This window comes from Zonotrichia albicollis, chromosome 3 (assembly GCF_047830755.1).
Source record: "Zonotrichia albicollis isolate bZonAlb1 chromosome 3, bZonAlb1.hap1, whole genome shotgun sequence".
Lineage (NCBI taxonomy): Eukaryota > Metazoa > Chordata > Aves > Passeriformes > Passerellidae > Zonotrichia > Zonotrichia albicollis.
Genome location: NC_133821.1, coordinates 80,827,567 through 80,840,285, shown reverse-complemented (window position 1 = coordinate 80,840,285; position 12,719 = coordinate 80,827,567). Strand labels below are relative to the sequence as shown.

The following is a 12,719-nucleotide window of genomic DNA, read 5'->3' as shown; positions in this document are numbered from 1 at the left end:
GACTACACAAGAGATACACCTTTGAAGTATTAGATTTAGCCCTTATTGGCTCAACAGAATTATCCCCAGTTGGTAGACTTAAAGGGTTATCCCAGCTGTCACCTTCAATCTTCAAGGAACCAGTTCAGTATTCAGACCACAGACATGATTCTTTTTTTCTTTCTTTTTAAAATAATTTCAATGCATTCACATCTATACACCTTGACTGTTAGTAGCAAAATTTAGGGATCAGTGGTCAGAGTGCAGCCCAACCCATCCAGAATCCTCTTATTATCAACTCTACCTCCTGACTCACCCCTCTCCTACCTTTAACAACTGCAGACTTCCACTAGGAGTTGTTCAGTCATCTTAGCATCCATCTTGCCTATTTGCTTGAGGAAGAGTCATTAGACTCTCTCCTGTCTTTTCTCTCACCAGTGCAGTATTTGGCTCAAAAGCCTATGGACTACACAACTAGAGCTTGTGTGTTCCTATTTCTCTGCAGTATTTTGCAAGTTAGAACTGGAGTTACAAGTCCTTTAGTTTAAACCTAGCCTTCATTCTTGAGTTTGAACATCTGACACTGCTTATGGTTTACAAGTTAACAATATGCACTTCAGAAGTACTTTGAAAAATACCATAATCTCATTAGAACATCTTCAAATTTTATTTGCATCTATTGTAATTACAAAGAATATAACAATATAAATTTTTATTTAAAGTGACAACCCTTTCTAACAAACAAGGTCGCAAATTAGTGTGCGCCTATTCTGACTTTGGGCAATTTTTATAGGATGGAAATTTTCCTGCATGAGAATTTGTCACATTTTACAGCATTATATTTTCATAGTTCAATACACAGGAACAGAAATACATCTATTCCTACTTGCAGAACACTCTGAAGTATTTCTGAAGTATAGAAATGCAACATTTAATTTGTTTTATTCAGAGGAAGAAAAGGAGGAATCCACCCACGGCTTTTATCAAGTCTCATAGAATATACTAATAGCCCTGATGCTCTCCTCCCTGAATTTATTCTCTAATTAGGTTTGATTTTTTTTTTCTTTAAAAGGTGTAGAAACAGAATCACTATCTTGTTTACAACCTTGCAGAAGACTAGGGTAGGAAACAAAAAAACAAAACAAAACAAAACAACAAACCAACAACCTCAGACAAAGATGCACACTATTACAAATGCAAACAGCCATCAAATTATCCAGTTTATTGATGGGAATTCAAAACTGATACAAAACATGCCCTCTCTGCATGTTGTATTTTACCCTTAAAATGTTTCTGACGGTGTCAGGTAGATTGAGAATTAAGAATATACTTCGGCTTTCAGCATGTACCTTTTATAAAGGCATTACACAAAAGCCACTAGCTTACATAACATGTGGTCCCAAAATTACTTACAGACATTCTGTTTATCAAAAGACTCAGATCTCCTGTTGATCTGATGAAAAAAGGGCTTAAAAATATTTTAAGCCATTAATAAGTATCCTATGGCAGAGTCAAGAAAGTTTATGATTTCCATTATAATCTCGGGCATAAAAAGGCAACAGTCCTAAAAAAAGCAGCCCTCTGGAATATATGGAATGTGGCAATGGATATGATGCCAATTTGTAATGATCAAGTTAAGTAAAACAGATTCTTAAAGCTATGAATGATGTGAGCAGTATCACAGCAAAATAGTTAATGAAAACCACAGAACCAATCAAGTTTGAAAGTTGAGCAAATGTTGCTTCAATCAACAGATATTTGTAATGTCAAATATACCGAAACATTTTCTAAAATAAATTCCTAATGCAGAAAAATTGATTGAAAGTTTGCTCCTAGCTAACAGTACCTTTTATTTAAATTGGATCCTAAACTGATCAGACAATACATAGCCCACACTTTTGGACATTTATAATAAAAAAGCTTTTATTTTCAATTGAAACAAATGCACCATCCTGCACTTTGAAGGCTATGAGCCATAAGCATATTCCAAGGTGTATCAATGGCAACAGATTTGTTTCACCTCCACTGAGAAGTTACATAATGCACTCTTAATTGGTAAAGAAAATTTAAACTCAGCCTTCTCAAAGCTTCTGTACTGTGTTTCTTCGTTAATTGTACAAGTTCCACAGCCAGACCAAGAGCTTGCACTGTGTGCAGATATTGTAGTCAATCAATAGTATGTTTAATCGTCATCTTCCTCTTCTTCCTCTTCCTCCTCAAAACTGTCTTCAAAGCCCTCACTGTCTTCCTGGTCCTCATCACCTTCTATTGCTGTATCCCATTGTGGGTGATTTTCTGGCACTGGTTTTGCTTCGTGAACTTCCAGCTGTAATTGGATAAGGAAAGAGAAGAGAGGGGAAAAAAGGTTACAGACAATAAACAGCAATTTGGGAAAACAAACAAATTCACACAACAAAACAAACAAGCAACCCACAAAAGAACAGTTAAAAAAACAACTAAATAACAAAACAAATCCCATCCCACTCCCCAAACCAAAACCAAGAACTGCTTCCAGAAGTAAGGCATGCCAGATTTTTCCCATTAACTGAATGAATCTAGGACTAAGGAAGGGCAGGGAAATGGCATGGCAAACCTCAAGGTATAAAAAGCCACAGCCAACCATACTGCAGAAACTGAATAAACATTAGAAAAACATGAATTAAAACACACATGCATGGGAAAGTATCTCAAATTTTAGTCCCATTTAATCCATCATAAAATTACCACTGCACATTAGGCAGAAACCATTTCTAAGTTCATCCTTCCCACTTGTTTTAAAATTAGGACAGGTTGAATTATTATCAACAGGACTTCTGGTCCTGTTAATTATGGTTTTAATGACCATAAGAAGTAGCTTTCAATGTAACACAAGTATATAACAGAGTCAAACACCACCTTCAATGGTTTAATCTGGTCCAATCCCATATATGAATCCGATCTTAAATAAACTGTGTACTGATAGTTTCCAGGCTTGCCTGGTGCTGGGAACTTCAGCTCCACCTACAAAAGAGATTGCATACCATAAAGTTCTTACTGCTTTCAAATGACACACTGAAACAAGTACCTGAGTCCTCCAATGAACAATGAGCACTACTACAGAAAAATAGAAAGTTGTAGTTTCTTACTAGGGACACTTCTTTGAATATCTGTATGTAATAAAACACCTGCAAAAAAGAGCAACAATACCAAAACACAATACCTGCCATGAAAGCTGAAAAATCATTGAGTCACTCAATCAATGATTTTTTTTCTGAATTAGGCCAAGTAACTACATTAACTACACAATTTCACCCTGCCGTATGCTAAGCCTCAAAAACCCAAACAGGTTAAAATATTTAGTCTGCTGAAAGTTTTATCTTAACTCTACTCTTATTTGAAATTGAATGTAACATCTAATTTGGAAGAACAAACACATTAGGTCTTCATTTTTCAGACAAGTGGCACGAAGAACACTGCCAAAGGTTACAGGTTCAGCAAAGTTTATATGAGCCAAAGCTAATTAATTTGTCACAGTCTCTGCTGTACAGAAAGAGAACACTTAATGTTTCTAACAATCTGAATAAATTTAGCAATTTCACGTTGACAGAATACTGTTATTCATGATCTTTTGATATCAAGAAAAAAATAAACCAAACATATTCCAGAAGAAACTTCAAAGTTTTCATAAATTACTTTTTCTTTCTCCACTATCAATTTTCATAGTTAAAAGGCACTTTTCTCTTTTTATCAAGAGAGTGAAATTTGTTTTCCGTCTTAAGAGATAAGTATTAAAAAAATTAAAATCTACATATATTTGCATACCAGAGACACTTCAACAGAGTTTTGTAATATCCCAGAAAGTAAACTCCCCAAGTACTTTACCTCTTCTTTATCTTTTAGTGTACAAACGTGGTATGGCATACATATCAACATCTGCTCCTTCCGATCTGCAATATACAGCCACCACCATTCTTGTTTTTCCTTTCATAAAGGGGAAAAAAACAACAGGAAAGAACCACAAGCATTAAAGAAGTCATAGAACAAGATGCCCCTACACTTTTTAACAGTCAATTAGGATTCACTGATCTTTGTAATACAGACAGAAAATTTGTGTCTGGTGGCTTTTTTAAACTTTTGGATGTGCATGAAAAATACATGGTGTACACTGCACACTGAAAGCAAACAGGTTATGACAAGTAACTGCTGGTCTCCAAAGGCTTCATTCCATGTATTCAACTTCAGCCACCATATGGGACATGGAACCACCCCCAAGAATTGTGTCCACTGAGGATTCACAAGCAACTTCATGCAATATAAAACAACATTAGGTCCTTCAAGAGAAATCCAACCTGGATAAAAAGCTGAGCAAGATTTAAAGCAAGGAAAGTGTAAAAACAGATAAAGAACTCTTTGCAAAAAAGTCTTTTGTCAGGCAAGTGTGCTCTGTCCCACTGTTTCCCCCTCCAAAAAGTGAAATGACATTTGAACACACTGAGATTTCACTTCAAGGAAATGACTCAGTACCAATCGACTGACTGGTACTGATGTATATTTGTAAAGGATGCCCAATAACTGCTCCCTATCACATACAGGCAACTTCTGAATTCCACACTTGGGAAGCAAATGCTGTTAATACGTAGAATTTGAAGAATTTTTGTCTCTACCAGAGTAGTTAAAAGTTCAGTAGTTTTAGATTTTTTTAACACTTCAGAAGCCAGGTTTTGGTGAGCTGAGATTTAAATCATGCATGTTGAAAAATTACAAAAGCCAAATTAACTCTTTTTTCTTTTCAAGTGACTAATTGTCATACTAACTATCACAATCTCACTGAAAAATTCAACCATTTACAACAGCAAGACACTCACACCAACAACTAAAAACACCGATTAGCACTCCTGAGTCCCAGAACAGAGAAATGTAAAATTAACTCAACATGCTAAATACCCATTTTGAAGCATATAAAAGCAAAAGCATCACACTGAAGCATCAGTATTCCCTCATGTTCTTGGAACAGGCACAGAGAATAGGACAAAAACCTATTTGTACGCTATTTAATGCCAGAATGTGTAGAATTCTAAATCCTTCTTACAACTATTCCAAGTGATTTTCTTTAGGAAAAACCACTCCATGTGATTACAAGGCATAAGTTATTTTATCTGTAAGTTTCAACAGTAAATATATTGTCAATCTTCTTGACAGCTGTAGCAAAGAAGACTCTTAGGCAGTCAAAGTGTTTGTTTCCTAGCCAAGAGGCCTCTAGGAATAGAAAGATGAACAGTATAAATAGCACAGATGAACAAGAGCTACAGAAGCAAGATCCATTACAGAAAAGGCTAATCCATTTTGGGCCTATGAGGACTGTGACCATAACAAAAAGGACCTGCAATTGTATCAATATTATTTCTGATTTTACCAAAACATTGTGCTGACTTACTATATACTGCTCTTCAAAAAAAAATTTTCTTGCCATTAAGAGTGATAGGAAGAGACAAAGATCAAAATTATCAAATGGCTTTTCACAAAACCTAGTAACAATAACAGCCAAGTGGGGGAAAAATACCAGTGCAAATGACAACTGTTGATGTAAAGTTCAAAGGACTCTACATTTTTTGGAAATTACAGGAGTGTTCCTGACCCTGAAATGCCATCACTGTTTTACAGAAAGGACAATTGTGCAGGACTGTGATTTTCCTCTTGCTTATTGGGTGGAATTTAAAGTTTATGCCTGTGAGAATCTGGCAAACTAACAGGCAAGTGGGCAAAATGCCCTTTAACAGATGGGTGCAAGGTTTGGCATGCCAGGGAACCAGTATGTTCATGAAATTGGAACACCAAGGCCAGTTTCTACCTAAAAAATGTCAAAACTACAATCTGTGCAGTTTCTGGACCCATGGATGCAGGAGCAGAAGATAATTCTTTAGGAACCTGCATAGATTAAAGACACATCTCTGGCAGAGTAATCAACTGTCCCAGAACTTGGATGAAACAGCATTAACGCTGCCTCCTGAGAACAAGTATTATTATGCTCAGCTACTACTCAAACATCTTTAAAATCTGGAACACAGCATTTTATCTCTAATTTTTTATCTCTGAACTGGCCATGACCACAGTACAAATAATACTCTAAATAACAGATGAGGAAAAAAACAAACCGGACTATGGTGGTTTTTGTTCTTCAGATGTTGCAGATCAACTCTATCTGAACCTGCTCCCACTGCAGCTACAGCACAAAGTACAGCTGCATTCAACTTTCATGAAATCAGTGAAGAGAAGTTAGAAAATTTACAACTGCAGTACCATGAGAGGATATGTGTGTATCTTTTAAGTTCAAGCATTCAGATGAGCCCTAGATTTCTTTTCAGCAGCAAGCTGTATTTAGGTTTTTTAATCACAAAACCCATATGTAACTCAGTTACACACAGCTGAAGCTTATGCAGCTCTATACAGAGTAAGTATAAGCAAAGTCTCTGAAAGGACCCTCACTTCAGTAAAAGAGAAATACAAATATTCAGCATCCCTGAGGCACTGGGCATGGCACTTACTGTCTGTGAGCTTCCACTGATGACCAAAGCCAGCTGCCTTCACAGCAAGGAGGTATTAAGACTCTGCAGCACATTTGACATATCTAAGGCAGCCAGAAGAGCAGAATGCCAGCACACCTTTTTACACTATGCTGGTGTACTGGTAGAAGCTGTACTGAGAGGTGGGAGTGCACCCAACTGTCAGGAAAATACAGCTTCAAGTTCAGTCATTACAAAACTAGATGTCAGCTAAGGCCTTCAGGATGACAATTTATTTCCCTTTTTGGAGATAGCACAACAACAGAGAAGAGATCCTAGATTAGTTCCTTAGTCAGACTCCAAGGAAGGAAAGGAGCTGATTAGCCATTTCTTGAAGCACTGGTTAAGAAAGAAAATGTGGCCAAATACTACTCCCCCTCCTGGTTCCAATCAGGTCACCCCAAGGACCTAACTTATCTGCTCAGAACACAAACCCTCCATTTGGAAAAATCTCCTCTTTTTCAAGGTTTCACTGCTGTTAAGGGCTTCTCAGATAAATGAGTGGCTGGCTGTTAGTGCAAGTAACAAGTGACATATCAGGCAATACTTTCAACACCAAAGGCTGCTGTAAACACACCTCAGCCTATATTGAGTCACCACTCTCAAATATAAAATTTCCTCTGACACTCATCCAGAGTAGAACTTGTACTTTTGAATTCTACAGAAAAGACTGTTCCACAGTTGGCTTCTGCCACTTCCGCACTACACTGTGGTGAAAAAAGACAGCTTTGCCAAGCAACCCCATCTTCCATAGCTGCACACTGTGCTGCCATCACATTGCTGCACTGAGACTTGAAGTCAACAAGTGATCCAAAACTACCTGCAGATCCAAATGATCCATAAACTCTCCAGTGATTACATAGGAGGGGTCAGGACCTCTCCCAGCTACAGGCACTTGCAATTAGATGGTCACACCTCACAGCAGCCATTTGAGAAAAATATATTTCATGGGTGCACTGGCACTGTGCCAGGGCCAACCCATGACAGATGAAGAGTTAAAAACATCCACATATTTCACCTTAAGTTTTACAGGTTTGCAAGTCTCTGGGAACTGAGTAGAAAGAATAATGAAGAAAAAGGTTTTACAAAAGTACTGAAAGTGTTTAATTTTTAAGTTAAGACTTTATAAAATTAATAATATTTTTTCCCACACAATAAGGTTTTTCAAAAGCCCAATATTTACAGTAAAAAATATAAATGGATCAATTAATTTATATTACTATTCATTTTCATGTTTCACAGCTGTAATGTTTTTTATTACTGACCTCAGGAAAAAAAAGACTGTAAACAGGATGTGTTATCTTTGACTTCGTTTCAAGAAGGGCTCGCTCCTTTCTCTGTATACTTTGCTGTAATTCTTGCCACTCCTGTCAAAGATAAGGTTAAAGAATTACTGTGCACTAACCATCTTTTGCATTAAAAAGACTAAAAATGGTCCATGAAAATGGTACATGTGACTAGTTCTTGTGCAATACTAAACATTATAAAGAGAAAAAGCAGATCTGTGGGGTTTGCACACATTCTTCAAAATTCAGTTCTACAACACTACCTCTAAACACACTCTACCTCAGCCATAAGAGTCTTGATTACAAGTTTGATGATTCCTGTCCTATCAGAAGCCTAATCTCACCCTGCACAGGTCATTCAGCTGTCACTCAAGTCTTTTACTGTAAGACTTGTGGTGCAGAAATCATCTGCCACCACGATGTTTCACTCTCTGTTACACTATTAAAGTTTCAGACACATAACCTGACAGTTACTAGCGTTTAGTAAGCACCTGTACAAGTTTGCTCAACTACTGCATGCTCAGTATGTACTGTGCAACATGCAACAGCCACTGCTGTAAAGAACACATTTCAAAGAAGAGACTAAGTCACAAATCTGCAGCAGACAGTAATCAAATTAAGCTGAAAGAAATATTTTTTCTCCTGCAGTTTAGCCATTTTCTGACATCATTTCTAAATTTTCTGACCATGCTGAAAAGACTCTCTGCTACTCAGTCTGGAACAAACTTGCAATGACAAAGCTCTTACACCAGAATGAGGTCTGAAAACCTCTGGAGAACCAGTATTACTCCTTCATCCTAGTGTTGACTAGCCTGAGGGGATGCTAGAGGATTAAAATGCATTTTCTCTCAACCCCAGAGGCAACATTACCCTTCAAGAAAAAGTAAGGCTTACAGCTTCATCATCTTTGTTTTGCTTCTCATCTTGTTCTCTGTCAGAGTCTCTGTCACTCCCATCCTCTTTTTCACTTTGAGAGTCTCTGTTTGTTTCTTCTTCTTCAGATTCACTTCCTTTATCAGAGACCTCCTCCTCCTCTTCCTTCACGACGACTTCCTAATGGGAAAGAAAAACAAGCACCCAACACCTCTAACTTAGTTTGTCTGCATGACTGTAGTACACAGAATTAATTCACAGTGCCTGCCTTACGCCTGGGCTGCACGAGCTACATGCTTCTTGTGTCACAGAGTTATGTCTACAGTGAACATTAATCCTTTCCACCTCATCCACTAAGAGGAGGACAGAAGCCATTTTCCTTCTCCATATGGCTCTCCCAACAGGAATAAGAAAAACCAGTATTTGATTCCCAGACTGGATGTCCCGTCTCTGCAAGTGCCCAAGGCCAGACTGGGTGGGGCCCTGGGCAAACTCATCTAGTGAGTGGCACCCCTGCCCACAGCGAGGGGTAGGAGCTAAAGGCTCTTTAAGGCAAATGATCTTCCAACCCAAACCATTCTACAACTCCGGGACTGCATTTCATAAAGCCTTAAGAAAATTTACAGACAACTTTAAAAAGTACCTACAACATAGCCCAAGAGGTGGAGAGAACACCATGCAGTGGGAGCATAAAGTTACTAAAGCTACTTAATTTACCAGAACAAAGTCTCATTTCAGTTTTCATCTTTAAAGAAAAAGTAGAAGTTACAGAACAATTCACCTCCAAGAAGGCAGCATAACAAGAACAAATAGTAAGAAGAGACTATGAAGCCACATTTTTAAAATATTTGAGCAGAACTTTCAGTGGCCACTGTAAACATTACCATGGTGGTTCCCTGATGACTTCACTAGTAACTGTTAAATGTAGAGAAAACAAATGCTATTTTAGAAGACACGCTTCACAAAAGCATAAACTGAAATGGAAGAGACAGATACAAAACCCTCCATCAGATTACAAGTGATAAACTGAATAAAATTATAAATATCATTGAATCTATGAGCTACCCCATTAGCTTGCTTTTGCTTCTGCTGTTTCTGTGGTGGCAATGAAGGTGGCACCGGTTTCTTTTTCAATGGCTTCTTTTTCTTTGATTTTGAAGCTTTCTTGGTTCCTTTATTCTTTTGTTGCCATCCTTTACTCTTAGATTTGCTGGCATCTCCTTGCTGCAGGAAAGCAGTATTAAAATATTTATTCTGTTCATAACATTTCAGTCATTCAACTGTACTTTAAGCATTTTAAGCTGAGAACCAAAATTACAAAGCACAGTTCAAAGGACACTTCAGTAGGCATTTCTGGAAAAAATGCTTGAGAAGTGCACAATTAGCAATTCAAGATCTGAAAGAAAGTTCTCTTTAATTAGCAAAAGGAACATTCACTCTTCACTTACCCCATCTTCTGCTGGTTGCTCTTCTGCTGCACATATAGACTGTTCCTTTTCAAACACTTCCTGGTTAGAGAAAAATGTGAAAACTACTAATGCCTCTCTGTACCAAGAGCAAATTATTATTTCATATTTGAACTTAAACTAAATCACCTTAATCAGGTCTGAATATTTTACTCATGGCAAATTCTTTTATCAGTGACAGACACAACAGGGGATTAACAGATCAAAATTAAACACTAGTTCAAACATTTGGTCTCAGATTTTTCCATCACTTGTATTATAAAGAAATTTAATAGCAACATGTCACCTTGTTCCAAAGAATCTACTTGTTTTATAAAGCACAGAAATCCTAGATCACAAAAGCAAGCAGTAGTAAAATGCTAATTCTGCTCCAGTTGTCAGAGCATTAAAAACTTTAACAGCTGCTCTGCTACTCAGGGACACAGAAAAACAAATCAAACCAGAAATGTGAAATGTTAAGACACAACACAATGTTAGTATACTGTAGACTGAGACACCTCTCTGTAAATGGATTTTTTAATGGTGTTTCTTTCTTCAAAATATACTATACGGCATTAAAAAAAACCCACCCAAACAAAACAGTCACAAGGAGCTCTTGTATATAAAGATGGCAAACAGGAAATACCACCACAAAAAACATGCATCATACAAAAGACTAGCTCCTCTTTTACTGTCATGTGTTTCTGTGCCAGACTGCCTAGTGGAGGTCACACAGGAAGCATCTTAAATGAATCTTCTATATGCTGTTAGACATTTTAGTTTCTAAGCACAGTTCAAATCCTCATAATTTTCAGTTTCCTTTGCCATTTCCTTTTGGCAATTCCAGCATAGTGATAGAGTGCTTTTACTTTCTACCTACTGCACCCATAGCATAAGCACATGGATCTCATATATACAGATTTTTCTGCTGAACTGGCTTCAATAGTCTGATCTCACCTGCAATACTCAGGCTTGTGTAACTTAGAGGTGTAACTCAGACCTTCTGTTTACTTAGACAATTACATCATTAGTACAGATGCAAAAATTGACATTGTAGTCTTTGATGTGTCAAAGCTTGTTTAGGTTCTGTGTATTAAACTTTTTTGTTCAAAGAAAGCCATTAATGCATTTTAAGCTTGAAAATAGGCACAAGTCACAAGTTTAACTGCTAGGGTATAGTATTGTTTTGGCTATGTCACACTGTTCATGTGACACTGGTGTACCCCCTTTATATTAAGTTACGCATATTCTGCATTCTGCTGAACTGCATTTCTTTCTAAAACACCCAAGAGATTTGTAACACTAGGAGCCCACATAAAGCAAAATCAAACACTGTCCTGAGGACTTGAGTGAATATTTTATTTTAGTTCAAGAACCAAGTTTCTGAATGCCTCTTTTCCTGTTGTTTACAAACCTCAGAGCAGTATCACTTGCCGTATTCTTTTACCGTTCCCTAGACAACTGCAATGGGTCAGACTGAACTTTGATTTTATTCCAGGAAAACTTTCTTATTCAGAAACAAGACCATAAAGACGGATTAAGAGCACAAGTTCTCAATTTCTAATCTTAACCTCACAGTTATGTTTACAAAACAAGCAGAAATGCCTTTTTACTAGTGCACACCCACAGCTACCATGAAAGGACAAGTATTCTTAATACTTACTGCCATGGTCTGCCTTGTTAGTGTGACCAGAACAGTGACAAGAGAGCCTACTGTGATGTTGTTGCTGTCTTCATCATCCAAAACTAGTGCAAAAAGAAAAACAATACATCTATTAGACCTCCTTAAAGACTTTTTCTCCATTAAACATTGCTTCTGCTACTTCTAAATGTAAGCATTCAAATTCCAGAATTTTTAACAAAAATTATCTTAAAAGTATTATTTAATAAGTCTCTTACAACTTCAACTATACTATCAGAATGAGAGCTGGTAATTCAGCAACCTATAAAACTGCAACAATGAGTTTGAAATTTTAATTGCATGAAAGTTGGAAAATTCAAAGTTATGGCTGCTGTGGGAACCATAACCCTGTAATATTGTGCATTATATATTAAAGCATAAAACTTCAGAAACATGAAATATCACACATGACCAGAGGGACTCTGTTATATTTGTTCTGGGAATCATAATTTTCATTTTCCTGACTTTCATATTATTAACAACTCAATTTCAATGCCACATTAACAATCATGCATTTAATTATTTTTTAAGGAGAAGGCAAAGGAAAATAAAGGAACAGCAATGATTAGTTTAACTGAAACATTAAACAAACCCCACAGGGGAGCCACTGAGGAGTTTATACCTCCAACCTATAAAATGAAGAATGTCTCAGGTAGGAGAGGAATAGAGTTTTATTCCAGTGTAGACATTTTATTTATTCCCCTCTAGTCCCTCCCTGTGAAAGCAGTTTTATTATTCAGTTGTCTCAGATATTTATTTCATATAATGGCAATACTGAGCTAAACAGAAAAGCATCTGCACAGTTTAATCCTTCACACCACACTTGAGTGCAGCTGTGTGTCAAATGAAAACTACATTCAGGAAAACATTGGTCAAAATATGGGGAGGTACTTCAAGATTGAATTTTAAGCAGATT

The 12,719-nt window shown here is 37.0% G+C and overlaps 1 protein-coding gene across 1 annotated transcript in view; it reads right to left on the bottom strand.

Moving 5' to 3' along the window:
* Positions 1 to 949: 949 nt before the first annotated feature.
* Positions 950 to 12,719, bottom strand: part of SEC63 (SEC63 homolog, protein translocation regulator) — a 54,687-nt gene continuing 42,917 nt past the window's right edge. Inside the window, exons 14-21 of the mRNA XM_005485072.4 lie at positions 11,786 to 11,868; positions 10,126 to 10,185; positions 9,743 to 9,901; positions 8,699 to 8,857; positions 7,784 to 7,885; positions 3,841 to 3,939; positions 2,875 to 2,979; positions 950 to 2,305 (exon numbers count right to left, since the gene is read on the bottom strand). Of these exons, the coding sequence (XP_005485129.1) occupies positions 2,162 to 2,305; positions 2,875 to 2,979; positions 3,841 to 3,939; positions 7,784 to 7,885; positions 8,699 to 8,857; positions 9,743 to 9,901; positions 10,126 to 10,185; positions 11,786 to 11,868 (911 nt within the window). The 3' untranslated portion in view covers positions 950 to 2,161. The remainder of the gene's footprint in view (positions 2,306 to 2,874; positions 2,980 to 3,840; positions 3,940 to 7,783; positions 7,886 to 8,698; positions 8,858 to 9,742; positions 9,902 to 10,125; positions 10,186 to 11,785; positions 11,869 to 12,719) is intronic.